We start from the raw sequence: 19,771 nt of genomic DNA on the forward strand, positions 1-19,771 counted from the left end.
TTTTGTACATAATGTTGCTGCTACCATCTCTTATGACTAAAAAGAGCTTCTGGACATCAGAACTGCGATTGCTCACCTCAAACTGGACGAAGAGTTCTTCAATGAGTCGGACAGGAGGGATATAATACAGACATCCGACCAGGCCCAGATCCCCGTTATTCGCTGGAGAAGGAAACTGAGATTTAGCGGAAAGGGTCAGGGTGCCTTGTGAGGATCAGGCAACGAGTGGCTAATCTGCCCTTGCCTTCCGTCCTGCTCGCTAATGTTCAATTGCTGGAAAATAAATGGGACGAACTGAAAGAACGTTTATCCTACCAACGGGGGTGACCAGTGAGCTGAGGTAAGGCAGGGCTTTACCTAGCAGAGACTTGTAGATGACCTGGAGCCAGTGTGTTTGTCGACGAGTATGAAGTGATGGCCAGCCAACGAGAGCGTACATGTCGCAGTGGTGGGTAATATATGGGGCTTTGGTAACAAAACGGATGGCACTGTGATAAACTGCATCCAATTTGTTGAGTAGAGTGTTGGAGGCTATTTTCTAGATGATATCGCCGAAGTCGAAGATCGGTAGGATGGTCAGTTTTACGAGGGTATGTTTGGCTGCATGAGTGAAGGATGCTTTGTTGCGAAATAGGAAGCCGATTCTAGATTTAATTTTGGATTGGAGATGCTTAATGTGAGTCTGGAAGGAGAGTTTGGTCTAGCCAGACACCTAGGTTTTTGTAGTTGTCCACATATTCTAAGTCAGAACAGTCCAGTGTAGTGATGCTGGACAGGCAGGCAGGTGTGGGCAACAATCGGTTGAAGAGCATGCACTTAGTTTTACTTGCATTTAAGAGCAGTTGGAGGCCACGGAAGGAGAGTCGTATGGCATTGAAGCTCGTCTGGAGGTTAGTTAACACAGTGTCCAAAGAGGGGCCAGAAGTATACAGAATGGTGTCGTCTGAGTAGAGGTGGAGAATCACCAGCAGCGAGAGCGACATCATTGATGTATACAGAGAAGAGAGTCGTCCCGAGAATTGAACCCTGTGGCACCCACATAGAGCCTGCCAGAGGTCCGGACAACAGGCTCTCCGATTTGACACACTGAACTCTATCAGAGAAGTAGTTGTTGAACCAGGCGAGGCAATCATTTGAAAAACCAAGGCTGTTGAGTCTGCCAATAAGAATGTGGTGATTGACAGAGTCGAAAGCCTTGGCCAGGTCGATGAATACGGCTGCACAGTAATGTCTCTTATCGATGGCGGTTATGATGTCGTTTAGGACCTTGAGCGTGGCTGAGGTGCACCCATGACCAGCTCTGAAACCAGATTGCATAGCAGAGAAGGTACGGTGGGATTCGAAGTGGTCGGTAATCTGTTTGTTGACTTGGCTTTCGAAGACCTTAGAAAGGCAGGGTAGGATAGATATAGGTCTGTAGCAATTTGGGTCTAGAGTGTCTCCCCCTTTGAAGAGGGGGATGACCGCGACAGCTTTCCAAACTTTGGGAATCTCAGACGATACGAAAGAGAGGTTGAACAGGCTGGTAATAGGGGTTGCAACGATTTTAGCAGATAATTTTTAAAAAAGAGGGTCCTGATTGTCTTGCCCGGCTGATTTGTAGGGGTCCAGGTTTTGCAGTTCTTTAAGAACATCAGCTATCTGGATTTGGGTGAAGGAGAAATGGGGGACGCTTGGGTGAGTTGCTGTGGGGAGTGCAGGGCTGTTGACCGGGGTAGGGGTAGCCAGGTGGAAAGCATGGCCAGACGCAGAAATATGCTTATTGAAATTCTCAATTATAGTGGATTTATCGGTGGTGACAGTGTTTCCTAGCCTCAGTGCAGTGGACAACTGGGAGGAGGTGCTCTTATTCTCCATGGACTTTACAGTGTCCCAGAACATTTTTGAGTTTGTGCTACAGGACCTCACTCAATGACCTGTACATGGCCATAAGCAAACAGGAAAATGCTCATCCAGAGGTGGCGCTCCTAGTGGCCAGGGACTTTAATGCAGGGAAACTTAAATCAGTTTTACCTCATTTCTATCAGCATGTTAAATGTGCAACCAGAGGGAAATAAATTCTAGACCACCTTTACTCCCCACACACAGACGCGTACAAAGCCTGCCCTCCATTTAGGCAAATCTAATTCTATCCTCCTGATTCCTGCTTACAAACAAAAATTTAAGCAGGAAGCACCAGTGACTCGGTCTATAAAAAAGTGGCCAGATGAAGCAGATGTTAAACTACAGGACTGTTTTGCTAGCACAGACTGGAATATGTTCTGGGATTCTTTCGGTGGCATTGAGGAGTACACCACATCAGTCACTGGCTTTATCAATAAGTGCATCGAGGACGTCGTCCCCACAGTGACTGTATGTACATACCCCACCCAGAAGCCATGGATTACAGGCAACAATCGCACTGAGCTAAAGGGTAGAGTGGGACTCTAACCGGAAGCATATAAGAAATCCCGCTATGCCCTCTGACGAACCCTCAAAGAGGCAAAGCGTCAATACAGGACTAAGATTGAATCGTACTACACCGGCTCCAATGTGGCAGGGCCTATTACAGACTACAAAGGGAAGCCCAGCCGAGAGCCGAGAGCTGCCTAGTGACATGACCTACCAGACAAGCAGAATAACTTCTATGTTCGCTTCGAGGCAAGTAACACTGAAACATGCATGAGAGCATCAGCTGTTCTGGACAACTGTGTGATCACGCTCTCCGCAGCCGATGTGAGTAAGACCTTTAAACAGGTCAACATTGACAAGGCCGCAGGGCCAGATGGATTACCATTACGTGTACTCCGAGCATGCGCTGACCAACTGGCAAGTGTCTTCACTGACATTTTAAACCTCTCCCTGACTGAATCTGTAATACTAACATGTTTCAAGCAGACCACCATAGTCCCTGTGCCCAAGAACACTAAGGTAACCTGCCTAAAAGACTACTGACCCATAGCACTCACGTCCAGATGATTGTGGAGATGACTGTGGACTACAGGAAAAAGAGGACCGAGCACGCCTCCATTCTCATAAACGGGGCTCTGGTGGAGCAGGTTGAGAGCTTCAAGTTCCTTGGCGTCCACATTACCAACAAACTAACATGGTACAAGCACACCAAGACAGTCGTGAAGAGGGCACAACAAAACCTATTCCCCCTCAGGAGACTGAAAAGATTCAGCATGGGTCCTCAGATCCTCAAAAGGTTTTACAGCTGCACCATCGAGAACATTCTGACGGGTTGCATCACTGCCTTGTATGGCAACTGCTTGGCCTCTGACTGTAAGGCACTACAGAGGGTAGTGCGTACGGCCCAGTACATCACTGGGGCTAAGCTTCCTGCCATCCAGGCCCTCTATACCAGGCGGTGTCAGAGCAAGGCCCTAAAATTTGTCAAAGACTCCAGCCACCAGCCACCCTAGTCATAGACTGTTCTCTCTGCTACAGCATGGCAAGCGGTACCGGAGCGCCAGGTCTAGGTCCAAGAGGCTCCTAAATAGCTTCCACCCACAAGCCATATGACTCCTGAACAGCTAATCAAATGGCTACCCAGACTATTTGCACTGCCCCCCGGAACGCTGCTGCTACTCTCTGTTATCTTCATTGGGGTAGGGGGCAGTATTTTGACGTCCGGATGAAAAGCATGCCCGTAGTAAACTGCCTGCTACTCAGGCCCAGAAGGTAGGATATGCATATTATTAGTAGATTTGGATAGAAAACACTCTGAAGTTTCTAAAACTGTTTGAATGATGTCTGTGAGTATAACAGAACTCATATGGCAGGGAAAAACCTGAGAAAAAAATCCAACCAGGAAGTGTGGAAATCTGAGGTTTGTAGTTTTTCAAGTGATTGCCTATCTAATACACAGTATCTGTGGGGTCATTTTGCACTTCCTAAGGCTTCCACTAGATGTCAACAGTCTTTAGAACGTTGTTTCATGCTTCTACTGTGAATGGGGAGAGAATAAGAGCCATTGGAATCAGATGACTGAGAAAATGACATGAGCTCAGACAGTGGCGCCCCCGTGAGAGTTAGGTGTGTTCCTTTTCAATTCTGAAGACAATAGAATTGTCCGGTTGGAATATGATCGAAGATTTATGATAAAAACATCCTAAAGATTGATGCTATACATCGTTTGACATGTTTCTACGAACTGTAATATAACTTTTGGGACTTTTCGTCTGAACTTATTGCGCGAGCACAGTGCTTTTGGAATGCTGGACTGAACGCGCAAACAAAAAGGAGGTATTTCGACATAAATATGGACTTTATCGAAACAAAACAAACATTTATTGTGGAACTGGGATTCCTGGGAGTGCATTCCGATGAAGATCATCAAAGGTAAGTGAATATTTATAATGTTATTTGTGACTTCTGTTGACTCCAAAATGGCGGGTATCTGTATGGCTTATTTTGGTGTCTGAGCGCTGTACTCAGATTATTGCAAAGTTTGCTTTCGCCGTAAAGCTTTTTTTTTTTAATCTGACACAGAGGTTGCATTAAGGAGAAGTGTATCGATAATTCTTTGAATAACTGTTGTATATTTTATCAACGTTTATGATGAGTATTTCTGTAAATTGATGTGCTCATTCACCGGAGGTTTTGGGAAGCGAAACATTTCTGAACATTACACGCCAATGTAAAATGGGGTTTTTGCATATAAATATGAACTTTATCGATCAAAACATACATGTATTGTGTAACATGAAGTCCTATGAGTGCCATCTGATGAAGATCATCAAAGGTTAGTGATTCATTTTAGCTGTATTTCTGGGTTTTGTGACACCTCTCCTTGCTTGGAAAATGGCTGTGTGGTTTTTCTTGTCTAGGCTCTGCCCTAACATAATCTAATGTTATGCTTTCGCCGTAAAGCCTTTTTGAAATCAGAGACTGTGGTTGGATAAACGAGAAGTGTATCTTTAAAATGGGATATAATAGTTGTATGTTTGAGAAATTTGAATTATGAGATTTTTGTTGTTTTGAATTTGGCGCCCTGCTATTTCACTGGCTGTTGGCGAGTGTGTCCCGCAGGTGTCCCGCTAGCGTCCCACATACCCCAGAGAGGTTATTATCTATGCATAGTCACTTTAATAACTCTACCTACATGTACATATTACCTCAATTACCTTGACACCAGTGCCCCCGCACATTGACTCTGTACCGGTACACCCTGTATATAGCCCCGCTATTGTTATTTACAGCTGTTTTTTAATCATTTGTTATTCTTATCTCTTACTTTTTTTTGTATTTTCTTTAAACTGCATTGTTGGTTAAGGGCTTGTAAGTAAGCATTTCACTGTAATACCTGTTGTATTCGGCGCATGTGACAAATACAATTTGATTTGATTTGATCTCCCTCCCCATGGTTATTTGGGGCACGGGTGTGACGGCGACCAGGGTAGATCCTGCCTCTGTCACTGGAGTGCTCACCTCAGTAAACCTCAGAACAGTGTCATTCTTCAGGGTTTCCCACTATCCAATGTCAATTACTTTTCAAGGACTTTTCAAGGACGAAAGTTTTTCACTCACTGGTGATCATATAAAGTCCCAAATGGACCACATCCTGATTCTGTTCAAATTAAAAAATGAGTGCCAAGCCTTGTATAATGACAATGATTTACTAAGCCTTTGCCACAGTGAAAAGTTTGCTCCTGTTGTTATTCAGAGGGAGCAAAATTAATCAAAGGAAGCATTTTACATTCAAAGGTGTCAATGTTCCATAGGTGCAAAACCTTAACAAATCTGTTTTAGATTTGTTTCTTTGGCACATGTGCTTGCAGTTCCAGAATGGGTTCATTCACTGTACCCAATGTCCATCTTGTCTGGCGAATGGTTGTCTGGCTATAATCCAACCTGGAAACAAGGATAGACTCATAACAAATCTATGACCATAACTACGGTATAAATAGATTGTAACATTTACATGTTACACTGTTAAGTGTCTCAGTCATGTAAGTGTAACCACGTTTTGCAACCCCACCATAGGGAAGAAGGAGAAGTAGGTCATTGGCTGTTTTGATGCTAAATATTTTCTGTCACTGCTCCCAGAGGGGAAAGAGTAGTGCACCGAAGAGCAGCATTACACTGAATATTGATTGACTTCCAAAGAGCAGAATGGCTATGTTTCTTTTGGAAGCAAAAGGCAAAGGTGTAATGTCAACACTTTGGTTTATACTGAAAATATAAGTGAAGAAAATATGATTCAGGGATTTTTATTGAACTTATGTTTAAAATAAGTGGTTTGTTTTGTCTGGAACAAATAGACAGGTAAGGGCTTAAGGTGGACCAAAATGGACTCAGTCAGTTGCAAGTCGCAAGTCATTGCTAAAAAACGTCAGTAAAGAGGAAATAGAAATAGATCATCATAACAAATAGTTAACGACCATAATGTATAATCATCCACCCCCCCAAAAAACAGCTATCTAATGCATGGCATGACTATTTGTTGTGATATTTGACCATAGTAAAAAGTGTATAGATAGACCAAAGAGGTGGATGGAAAGGAGAACCATCAAACAGTAGCCTACTGCTGCTGTGAACAAGACATTTTGTATCACACAGTCCTCGACAGTAGGCATGGATAGGAAGAGAGCCTTCTGTATGTTTCATAAAAGCAAAAACCAGTCGTGAAAATATAAAAAAAGGAGTAGTGTTCAAGGTTGGAACTGCAGAGCAACCCAAGTACAGCCATTCAGCAATTACATGTCAAACATTTACAGTTGCACTCCTCTTCTCTGGATAAAAAATACCTACATTCACACGCATGGGTACCATCTGCATCCAACTGGCATGTGTAACTAACCAACCACTACAAAGAACCCAGTCAGGTAAAAAAAGAAATAAAAATGTCTGTGGTGTGACAGAACATAATGGGGAGAGAGAGATAGAGTGAGAGAGAGATCCTATATGATTTCTCAGCCAGACTATGCAAGCCAATGCTGAGCCAATCGCTCTTGACGTGGCTGAAATCGGTCAGGTCTGCCCAGCTTACATAAAGGCTTGGGAACATGGACGCTGTGCAGCCCAACAAGGGGGAGGGAGCGAGGTCTCACAGCTGAAACAGAGGGACGGGAGGGGACAGCAGGCTGGGAGAGCAGAGCAAGCAGACGTCACATCGGCCCAGAGCTGACAGACAGACATCACATGATCCCACACAACTCAGATATTTTTGACTGACTGAAGCAATTGAGGGGAATTATTAAAAGGCATCTAGACCTATAGATTTCTTTTTCGTTTTAGTCAGGAGGTTGGTGACATCGTAATAGGCCTGGGACATGCATGATGTTATAGACATAAGCACAACAGTCACAGTTAGGCAGCCATACTGTTAACCAGTAACACATTTGTTAAGTAATTTTCTGTGATTTTTAACACATAATCTTGCTGTGCATGAACCATGTAACTAAGGTAAAATGTCACATGAAGGCCTAGTAGTTACTCTATACTGTAACTACTTCAGTGACTGCAAAGATAGATAAGTAACAATTATTCTTAATAACTTAAAATGTCCTTTCACTGTTAATATGTCATTGCAATTTGTTACACTGTCGTTACCAAAGCAGTAGCCTGACGACTCACGCTAAATTTTGTGTTCGCAACATACTTTAATCTGAGACTGCCATCATTGAAGTCGTTCGTTGTGACGAGGGGCACGAGGGGTGTTGTACAAAACAAAGTCATCAGAGATTGGATGGTCTCTAACAAATCAGATTACAAAGCCAATGACACATTTTCAACCCGCCACTTTACTCACTTGTGTTCTTGCTCCGGCCCAACCCATCGGTTTCTGGACCAAACAGGCGGCCCCAAATGTGTTTGCATTTGGTGAAGGGTCGGGGAGGTACTCAGATCCAGACTCAATGCGGAGAAGAAAATAACATCCGTGGGTGTGACGTAGCGTTTGGCCCGGAGCAAGGACTCTAGGTAGCCAGGCAAGTAAATGAGGAAATCCTGAATCTCTAAGTTATTCTGCCATAAAATGGTCAAAACTCAGAATAAGTAGCTTTAACTCTCAACTCCTGAAAATCCAAAAGACAGGCCAAACACACCACAGGGCCAGAACAGTTTTTCAATCCAAAAGACAGGCCAAACACACCACAGGGCCGGATCAGTTTTTCAATCCAAAAGACAGGCCAAACACACCACAGGGCCGGATCAGCTTTTCAATCCAAAAGACAGGCCAAACACACCACAGGGCCGGATCAGTTTTTCAATCCAAAAGACAGGCCAAACACACCACAGGGCCGGATCAGCTTTTCAATCCAAAAGACAGGCCAAACACACCACAGGGCCGGATCAGTTTTTCAATCCAAAAGACAGGTCAAACACACCACAGGGCCGGATCAGCAAATCAATCCAAAAGACAGGCCAAACACACCACAGGGCCAGATCAGTTTTTCAATCCAAAAGACAGGTCAAACACACCACAGGGCCAGAACAGCTTTTCAATCCAAAAGACAGGTCAAACACACCACAGGGCCAGATCACTTTTTCAATCCAAAAGACAGGCCAAACACACCCCAAGGCCGGATCAGCTTTTCAATCCAAAAAGCCTTTTTGCGCTGGATTTAGCCATCATGGGTCAGTTATGCATCCACACATCCGATTCATCTTTCATTAAATACAGAAGACACCTGTGCTGTGGAATGACTGAGAGAGCATATAACTCAACACCTCACCAACACATCCCATGGAGTGCTGTTCAGAGGGAATATTTGCTTGTTTTAAAATGACACTAGTACAAATAATAGGATATACCTATGTCATAAAGATATATTACCATGTTATTGATATATGTTTGTGTGTATGTATGTAGGCCGTCATTGTAAATAAGTATTTGTTCTTAACTTGCATAGTTAAATAAATGACTCGAGACGGGGTTACAGGGTTACATGGTTTGTTCAATGCAAGTAACCCCCCCCCCCACACACACACACACACACACACACACACACACACACACACAGGGGCAGTTGTCTTAACCACATTTGTTACAAGATTATATGCTATGAAGCAGATACATTTCTATAACATACTGTATACTGACTACAGGTAGTTTAAGAGTCAAAACTTGTGGTTTGAAACATTAAAATGACTGAAACACTGTTTTACCTATAGATATACTGTATTTCCTTGGAGTATTTTATCTAACGTTAGTTTTTTTTATCTCAACAGCATTTCATCAGACTTTGATGCATACAAAATACCGGCGTTACAATTGTGACAGTCCCCCAGAAAGCATTTACTGTTGTCACATTAACATATTTTTTTTTTTTAAACGAGTTATTTACTTTTACACTACCATCACAATCCACCCAACTCCTAGATGTACATGATATTCGCGCAATATCTTACGAAATGAATAATTGATAGTGTATAATTAATGGATTTATGGTGAGAGCTTATTCACAATGACAATCATCCATGCACGTTTTAATTATGCATTCAGACGAGAAAAAGAAAAAGCAGCATTCTCTCTTACCTTCGACAGCCCCTACCATTGGAAATATCCATAAACAATATAAGATATCCATAACAACGGAAATACTTGGCATTTTGGCTGTAAAAAGCCAAGGTATTCATAGAAAACAGGTCCACCAGCGGGCCATTGACAGCGAATTAATCTACAGAAGCGCAAACCCTCACAGCCAATGATTAGAACGAACCGCTTTTGAAGGGAGAACACGCGTCTAAAACCAAATTTGGGCGAGACCAAAGGGAATCATACAAAGGGGTAGGGCAATGTATCTGTAGTTTGGAGATGGCTGCAATTTTCATTTACAAGATACCTCTGAATTGAGAATGTAATAATTGTTGTATTTAATATATGTTGTAATTAAATAATATCAAAGCACACTATTATACTGTAGATGTCATTATTGTTGTGTACATGCATCACTAACTAGCGCCATACTTCCACCACCACCACTATTGCCTACCACCAGTTGCAGCTACATAATAAAATGGTTTGTTTTATTGATTGACTAAGGCTGTTTTCATGGACATGTTTTGATCATTTATCAGTGCATCATCAACAAGTGAAACACATGCTGTTGAGAGGAGATAGTAGTTGCATAGTGCTTATTTCACTTATGGTCAATCAATTCACTGGTTCTTTGAAAGCAGCTGCTTGAACATGTATTATTTCACTTCTCTGCTCAGATATTATGGTTTTTCAAAAGCATAAGCTGCAAATGTAATTTAGTGTATATATTTAGCTATACTAATGAAACTCTGCAGGCGAATAAATAAAACCATCTCAGGCATGTCAACTACTTTCAAATGAAAAGATTAGGCATGTTTGGTGCTTCTCCTGGACGTTCACTATGTCATTCAAGAACAATGGCGCCACCCTGAGTAGGAAACAGAAACTACATGATTTGAGTAGTGTTTTAGGCGTAAGGGTTTCTGGAGAGGATTAGAGTCAGATAGGTAGTCTGCTGAAAACAGAAATGACAGATTGGAGCTTTAAAATCATAGAGAGGGTAGGCTAGCAGGCAAAATCTGTCTAGTGTGATGGATCATCCAATTGTAATGCTAGGATGTTGCATGATCAGTAAGAAACAAGTGGCCCATTGTCAAATGTACACTTGATCTTTGACCCTAACCTGAGAACATCAACAAAGCAATTTATCCTGGAATTAACCCCCATTTAGTCATGGATTAACACCCAATCAACGGCACTTAAAGCAATGCTACCCTCCCCCCACACACACTCTTAGGTTAATATCCCAACAACCCCTTAATTAAGATCTGCCCATCAAAAAATGATGAGAAAATAAATGTTACTATATCTGTTTCTGCATTGCATTAAAACAGAATAACACACAGTCAAAGAAAAAACGATTAAAAATTAAAACAATTAATCCACCCACTGGCAACTGCATTGATATGTACATTATCCTACATCTGAATATATATTTGGGCCTTGAACACTGGCATTGGAAAACACTTAGTAAAGTTGTATTAGCATCATTTAGTGACTAGGTGTATCTAGCACATATCAAACACATTGGTGTGTTGTTCAAAACCATTTGCATTTCGGGCGTCACATTACACTCAGAGCAGGGGCTCGCATTCTGAAATTGTATTTTTGTCCCCCTCAATTTTATCATTGGAATGTGATACAAAATGAGGCAACAGTTTGCTTTAGGACTATGCGGATGCCTCCGAGCGGTCGGGTATGTTGTTTGGAGTGTATCCGACTGGATAAACAAAAGCAATATACACTGCTCAGAAAAATAAAGGGAACACTTAAACAACACAATCTAACTCCAAGTCAATCACACTTCTGTGAAATCAAACTGTCCACTTAGGAAGCAACACTGATTGACAATACATTTCACATGCTGTTGTGCAAAGGGAATAGACAACAGGTCTAAATTATAGGCAATTAGCAAGACACCCCCAATAAAGGAGTGGTTCTGCAGGTGGTGACCACAGACCACTTCTCAGTTCCTATGCTTCCTGGCTGATGTTTTCGTCACTTTTGAATGCTGGCGGTGCTTTCACTCTAGTGGTAGCATGAGATGGAGTCTACAACCCACACAAGTGGCTCAGGTAGTGCAGCTCATCCAGGATGGCACATCAATGCGAGCTGTGGCAAGAAGGTTTGCTGTGTCTGTCAGCGTAGTGTCCAGAGCATGGAGGCGATACCAGGAGACAGGTCAGTACATCAGGAGACGTGGAGGAGGCCGTAGGAGGGCAACAACCCAGCAGCAGGACCGCTACCTCCGCCTTTGTGCAAGGAGGAGCAGGAGGAGCACTGCCAGAACCCTGCAAAATGACCTCCAGCAGGCCACAAATGTGCATGTGTCTGCTCAAACGGTCAGAAACAGACTCCATGAGGGTGGTATGAGGGCCCGACGTCCACAGGTGGGGGTTGTGCTTACAGCCCAACACCGTGCAGAACGTTTGGCATTTGCCAGAGAACACCAAGATTGGCAAATTCGCCACTGGCGCCATGTGCTCTTCACAGATGAAAGCAGGTTCACACTGAGCACATGTGACAGACGTGACAGAGTCTGGAGACGCCGTGGAGAACGTTCTGCTGCCTGCAACATCCTCCAGCATGACCGGTTTGGCGGTGGGTCAGTCATGGTGTGGGGTGGCATTTCTTTGGGGGGCCGCACAGCCCTCCATGTGCTCGCCAGAGGTAGCCTGACTGCCATTAGGTACCGAGATGAGTTCCTCAGACCCCTTGTGAGACCATATGCTGGTGCGGTTGGCCCTGGGTTCCTCCTAATGCAAGACAATGCTAGACCTCATGTGGCTGGAGTGTGTCAGCAGTTCCTGCAAGAGGAAGGCATTGATGCTATGGACTGGCCCGCCCGTTCCCCAGACCTGAATCCAATTGAGCACATCTGGGACATCATGTCTCGCTCCATCCACCAACGCCACGTTGCACCACAGACTGTCCAGGAGTTGGCGGATGCTTTAGTCCAGGTCTGGGAGGAGATCCCTCAGGAGACCATTCGCCACCTCATCAGGAGCATGCCCAGGCGTTGTAGGGAGGTCATACAGGCACGTGGAGGCCACACACACTACTGAGCCTCATTTTGACTTGTTTTAAGGACATTACTGCAAAGTTGGATCAGCCTGTAGTTTGGTTTTCCACTTTAATTTTGAGTGTGACTCCAAATCCAGACCTCCATGGGTTGATAAATTGGATTTCCATTGATTATTTTTGTGTGATTTTGTTGTCAGCACATTCAACTATGTAAAGAAAAAAGTATTTAATAAGATTATTTCATTCATTCAGATCTAGGATGTGTTGTTTAAGTGTTCCCTTTATTTTTTGGAGCAGTGTATATATTATGTCCCACCGACTTCTAAAACCAAAGTTGCGCCCCTGAATCAGAGAGTATGCAGCAGGCTGGCCCTGCATCTGTGTGCCAGTGCTGCCTGTCAAGACCCTTTAAAGGAATTACAAAATGAGGACAAAGCATCCCAGTCAAGTTGACGTGTGTTCAATATTTACATCTAGAATATTTATATAAATTAATCATACCATGTGTGTTGTGGAAAAATGTATATCGAAGATTATGCCATCAATTGTTTGTTTCAATTAAGTTATTTTCTGATCCCATTGCAAATGAATGTGAAACATGCCACTTGGATTTCAGGCTGATTAACTGCAAATGCTTATAGTAGACAAACATGTAAGGAGGAAAAAAATTGTGCAGAGTGCTTGCCGACAGGAGAGGGAGAGAGGGAGGGAGTGAGAGGGAGGTGGGGGCGTGGGGAGGCAAATAGGGAGTGGGTCTAGGCTGAGGAAATAGAGCAGAAGGATATGGGACTGACATAAAGGAATCCAACATAACTCAGCCTCAAGATGAGCGAGGGCTGCAAAATAGCAGATTAGAGGATCCAGGGGTCGTTCCCATGGAAACCTTTGCCCAGGGAGATCAGCGATCCTCTAGTCTGCCAATACGAGCTGAGCACATTGTAGGTCACACATGGCACCAACGACCCAATCAAGTCTAATCTGTCTTGACTTGTGGGTCATAAATTGAACAGGAAAGCTGGTTTGTTTCACTGACAACACTCATCTCTTTATTAATGTAGATTCAGTCACACAGGCAAATTTAGCTACGCAACCAGGCTAGATAGGGAAGTAACTAAGTCGGCCACACATTTTTTTATGAATGTTATGTATATATACACAGCACCAGTCAAAGGTTTGGACACATATACTGATTCAAGGGTTTTTCTTTATTTTTACTATTTTCTACATTGTAGAATAATAGTGAAGACATCAAAACTATGAAATAACACATATGGAATCATGTAGTAAACAAATCAAAATAGTGAAAATCAAGAAAATCCTTGAATGAGTAGGTGTGTCCAAGTGGCTTCCGTCTGGCCACTCTACCATAAAGGCCTGATTGGTAGAATGCTGCAGAGATGGTTTTCCTTCTGGAAGGTTCTCACATCTCTACAGAGGAACTCTGGAGCTCTGACCATCGGGTTCTCTGTCACCTTCCTGACCAAGGTCCTTCTCCCGGATTTCTCAGTTTGGCCGGGCGGCCAGAGCTAGGAAGAGTCTTGGTGGTTCCAAACTTCTTCCATTTAAGAATGATGGAGGCAACTGTGTTCTTGGGGACCTTCAATGCCCTTCAATCCTTCCCCAGATCTGTGCCTCGACACAATCTTTTCTCTGAGCTCTACGGACAATTCCTTGGACCTTATGGCTTGGTTTTTGCTCTGACATGCACTGTCAACTGTAGGACCTTATATAGACAGGTGTGTGCCTTTCCAAATCATGTCCAATCAATTGAATTTACCACAGGTGGACTCCAATCAAGTTGTACAAACATCTCAAGGATGATCAATAGAAACAGGATGCACCTGAGGTCAATTTCGAGTCTCATAGCAAAGGGTCTGAATACTTATGCAAATAAGGTATTTAAGTTTTTTATAAACGTGAAGAAGAAAAAACTGTTTTCGCTTTCTCATTATGGGGTATTCTGTGTAGACTGATGAATACATTTAAAAAAAAAATAGAATAAGAGCTGTAACGTAATTGTTTTTTTGAAAAAGTAAAGGGGTTTGAATTCTTTCCCGAATGCACTGTATATATATATATATATAAAGTACACACATATACACACACTGTCATGGGCGTCGTAAGGATTGGACCAAGGCGCAGCAGGTAAAGTGCTCATCTTCTTTCTTTATTAAAGAAAACACTTAAACAAAATAAATTGACGACAAAAAACAGTCCAGTAAGGTGCACAGACTATACTGGAAACAACCACCCACAAAACACAAGAGAAAACAACCCCAACTAAATATGGCCTCCAATTAGAGACAACGACAACCAGCTGCCTCTAATTGGAGGTCATTGCCAAAAACCCAATATAGAAATAGAAAACTAGATAAACACATAGAAATAGATAACATAGAACATAAACCAAAAACACCGAAACACACAAAACAAACACCCCCTGTCACGCCCTGACCAAACTACAATGACAAATAACCCCTTTTACTGGTCAGGACGTGACACACACACACAGATAAGCACAGCCATGGTAACAATGTAAAAAAAAATTACAGTGTATAAAAGAGCTATACAACTAATGTGGTCTTGGATAAAGGTATTCTTTATAGAATTCCTTATTCTATGGGCTTACATCATGCGTTAGGAAAAGACGCCCACCTACTCGCTTCCCTGATTTGGTAAATTCTGCAGACTCAGACTATGATCAAACAGCACCCCTGACCTGTCTGTAATGACACAACAAAGCCATCAGGGATTATTTTGAAAATGATGTTGAAAATGTGACCTCCAGGCAAGTACCAGTGCTTGGGATATAAGACTTTACTAGAGAAACATTATTGCAGCCATAGAAATCGAATTAATTGCAAAGAATAGGGTAAAAATTGTCAGTGTGGCTTGGTGAGATGAATAGTGCAGGGCTGAGGGAGATTACTCAGGGTGTGGCGTGAGGTGGAGAGGTGATGAGGTCCAAGGTGGATGTCTGAAGATGTCCTAATATGGATGTCGTACTATATAAAAAATATTTCACCACCACAAAACATAACTATTTCCTGAAATGACTATTCCCAGTCTCACGCACCCAGTGAACTTGTCTTCGATAATGATGCGTACTGAAGTGCGGGTGCACAAAAAAAAAATACATTGCTGCCGGAGGTGACACAAGCCTGCTCTGGAAGACATTTCTGGAGACACACTGAGTGAACAACAAAGACTGCCACGCATCTGCAGGTAAAAGCAAATAGTTAATGAGTCATTTAATATCTGGAGCATGTGCAAGATATTGTTCTTCCGCGAATTCACCAGCTCTTTATTTTAGACTTTTCATAAATGCTTGGGATTGTCTCTGTCTCTCTGGATCGTAATTAGCATCTCACTTTGACTCCTGTATGATGCCAGTGTGAAGAGAAGACTATTCATGCTGGATGGGGTTAATGTCTGTCTGTCTGTGGGTCCACTGCTCAGTGACCTCCCACTCTCTCCTGCCTGGCTGCAGTGATGAGGTCACAGATGGGAGGGGTCAGATATGGACAGCAAATAGAAGCTTCCTCTTTTCACTTGTCTGAGCAAAGGTGGAAAGGTGTCTTGAAAAGCTTTCGTTTGCACTCTCCCTCACTCTTGCATTTTGGTACAGTCCATAATCAGACACATAAGCACATCTAACACACATGTTGAATATAAGACAGGCTCTGAAACTTAGGAGCAACAAGGATTTCCTCCTCCACCCACATGCAGTAGTCCATTCTGAGGATGGTTTCCGCTTTCACTTTGTGTTTTGTCTGTACTGTGTGGCCGACTGCCTGGGATACAAACGGATACTAATGAAGTCAAGTCAGGAAGTTGGAGGACCTTTGCTCCGGTGAGCAGCACTTCCCGCGCAGGGTGACGTTTTTAAACAAAGACACTGGGTAAACATTGCTATGGGGGGGTTGATTAAATCCCAGCCTGTAAAGCGGTTCTAGGATAGGACAGGGTCAATAAATACTTGAACTGGGTACTTGTATGGAAGGCATGTAAAAGTCATCACTAAATAGAGATTAAATATCAAAGACTAAAGTGCTTCATGCATATAAGTCAAGCCCTTAAATGTACTGATCAACCCAATGTAAAAAACACAAGAAATACATTCGCTGGCTGTCTCCAAGTCCACAAGATACCAAACAAGTTCTATTCAGAATACTTACAATTAACCTTACAAAAAACACACAGACAGAAATAGGATTGTCAACTGCAACCGGAATGTTCACAGACTATAGATGGAGTGGGGCCTTGGAGACAGCAGGACTGTCCCTGGGTTTCCCTCTCCTGTGGAAAATTTCCTTGCGTTCTCTCTTCCGTCCCTTCCTCAACTGCCTTTGAAAAAGGTCAAAGGTAATCAACTACATGTGGCAAGGAGAGGAAACGTGGAAACAAGTGCCCTTGTATGAAATGACACTCTCCTTCTCTACACGCACGTCATCAGGCTAATGACGTTAACAGAGGAGGAATCCCAATATATATGTTTAAGTGGTAAAAATAAATGTAGCTGGTTGTGCCAGACATTTTATAGATAAAAGATCAGTAGCTTTTGGGTTTTAAACGTGTGCATGCTTTTCTCCTCCAAGAAAACAACAGCTGATTGCTATAACATATGAAGTGGTTAGCTAATACGTAAAATACCTATCCAGGTGTTGTAAGTTCTGGCATGCATGCTTCAGCAATGTCTGTGCGGACCACACCTCATGCTCCATATTCACACCTGGAACCAATCACAGCACAGAAACCCTTCATTCAAACGGACCAATGGGAGACCATACACAGTTCAGATGATTGCCTTAGTTACTCTAAGCATAACTTTAGGCCTCTTCTAAAAGCGTACATTTGTTTGGATTCTGTAAGAGCTCTCATGGTATATCTAGAACCTACTTTGTGTAAACTAATAGAGGAAAATGTGTTTTTTTAAACACAATCAATAAAAAAAATTATATATCAGTGCATTCACTACTTCAAATTGTAATGCTAACATTGTTGTTGGCTTTACTTGGATCCTGGAGAAATCCGATCAAACCTTAGTGGTGCTTAGTTTTGTTATCATGGTTGCTGTTATCAAATCCTAATCCTGTATTATGTGATGAGTGTGCCACGGCTGGCTAAAGCAACAGTATCTTCTGCCCTCTTGTGGTCTGATTGGAAAGCATTACGGGAATGACCCGAAAGCCACATAACTCTTGAATGGCTTTTGGGTCATAGTCATAAGGTGAGACTTCATGCAACAGAGGATAATTATGATATGGGCAGACGTTTATCATTTCTGATGAAGTGTATGAGGGCATATGGTGGAGCTGACTTCCCACGTCCATATCACAGTCACAGCTCATACTGTATGTCAGTACTGTTATATCATGCATCATAACTTAATTAAGTGTGCAGCTACTGTATCTGTCTCCCTTAGGTATTTGAGCTCCCTACCCATCAAAAGAAGACCATTGCGCTCTCCCCAAGAAAATGTAGTGCGTAAAACCCCGGAATTCAGATAAGTAAAATATTTGAGATTGGTCCCCACTAAAAAAGACGTCAAGCTTACTTCTTCATTTTTCTACTGCATCAGGTTGCTAACATACACAGACGTTGCAGCTTTCGCCATCTTCAGTGTGCAGCTTCCTACCCATCTGCCTGCTACAGATATAGGATCTTAATTTGACCAGTTTCTCACAGCAGGAAAATGATCCTGCAGCACATATAATGAATTAACATTTTTTGTAGGGGTTGATACATTTTTTGTTAGTGCAAAATAAAAAACTTAAGAAGCCTTTTTAAACCTTGAATACACAACACGTTTGCATTTCGAGAGTTTGGGATTATAAGGTTCTATCTGCAAAAATATGATTCTGAGATAATTGCCTTTAAAGTCCTGAACCCTCATTGGTTTGAAAGGAGTCAGCAATTTTTATCTTGTATTCTTTTCAACTTCACAACATGAATTGGGCTATTTAGAGTACTATATAGGTAGAGAACATTGAACAGAACAGGACTATGTTAATAAGTTAATTTCGACAAAAATTCAGATAGAACCGTATAGTCCCAAGTTCTCGATTTCCTCCTGTGTAGGAAATTTCATGCAACAACATGGTGATTCAATTAAGATTCGATATCTGTACTACCTGTTCTTATAAAACTCAAACTTTTCCTCATACATATGTTCTTATCTTATGATATCTATTGCTTTCATGAACCTTCTGAAGACAGCATATGAAATGCCATGGCTAAAAACGGAGTAAATTGTGTAAATGCCATCATCAATAAATCTCATCAGTAAATATCATTCATTTCTACTGCAATGACTTGAACCAATTTAAGTTTGACGTTTGATGTGTTTGGTCTAGTGTGTATAGTTTGTTTGAATCTGTAGTGTTTGATGGTGGAAGATTACTGAAAATTATAGTGGTCCATTGCTAGGCTTTATACCTTCATCTTGAGGATAAATCATAATCAGTTCCTAATGAAAGTTACACTTGAGTTAGAGTGAAACTAGTATTTGCAGACACACACACATTTTCCACTTGACTATGAGAAGGTAAAGAAAGCTGAGATATATGTAACTGAGTGCATAAAACATATGTCATACCCATGTAATCCTTGTCTATTTGGCAGAAGCAGAATCGGAAGCAACATACAGGTTGTGGTAATCTCAGCACCTAGAACCAACTCTCAGCTACTAGGGCTGTCACAAGAGACTAAGGCAGTGGTGAACTATAATTTGGCCCTGGCTGGTGTAATATTGCTCATCCTCAATGCCGTAAGCACAATTTTTTACATTTACATTTGAGTCATTTAGCAGACACTCTTACCCAGAGCAATTTACAGTTAGTGCATTCATCTAAAAATAGCTATTTGGGACAACTACATATCACAGTCATAGTAAGTACATCAGCAAAGTCAGAGCTAGTAAGGGTGAAAAGAGTCAAGTTCACAAAAGGCTTTTTGAGGGGGGGGGGGTTAAGATACTCTTTAAGATACTCTTTGAAGAGGTGGGGTTTCAGATGTTTTGTCACGTCCTGACCAGTAAAAAAGGTTATTTGTTATTGTACACTGCTCAAAAAAATAAAGGGAACACTTAAACAACACAATGTAACTCCAAGTCAATCACACTTCTGTGAAATCAAACTGTCCACTTAGGAAGCTACACTGATTGACAATAAATGTCACATGCTGTTGTGCAAATGGAATAGACAACAGGTGGAAATTATAGGCAATTAGCAAGACACCCCCAATAAAGGAGTGGTTCTGCAGGTGGGGACCACAGACCAC

At 42.3% G+C, this 19,771-nt stretch overlaps 1 protein-coding gene across 4 annotated transcripts in view; it reads right to left on the reverse strand.

Moving 5' to 3' along the window:
- Positions 1 to 9,656, reverse strand: part of LOC106572237 (ephrin type-B receptor 2) — a 60,913-nt gene extending 51,257 nt beyond the window's left edge. For all 4 annotated transcript variants that reach the window (XM_014146257.3, XM_014146254.3, XM_014146256.3 and 1 more), the window contains exon 1: positions 9,464 to 9,656. In XM_014146257.3, coding sequence (XP_014001732.1) covers positions 9,464 to 9,536 — 73 coding nt within the window. In that variant the 5' untranslated portion in view covers positions 9,537 to 9,656. The remainder of the gene's footprint in view (positions 1 to 9,463) is intronic.
- Positions 9,657 to 19,771: the final 10,115 nt, after the last annotated feature.

The sequence above is a fragment of the Salmo salar genome, chromosome 15, assembly GCF_965601325.2.
Source record: "Salmo salar chromosome 15, fSalSal1, whole genome shotgun sequence".
NCBI lineage: Eukaryota > Metazoa > Chordata > Actinopteri > Salmoniformes > Salmonidae > Salmo > Salmo salar.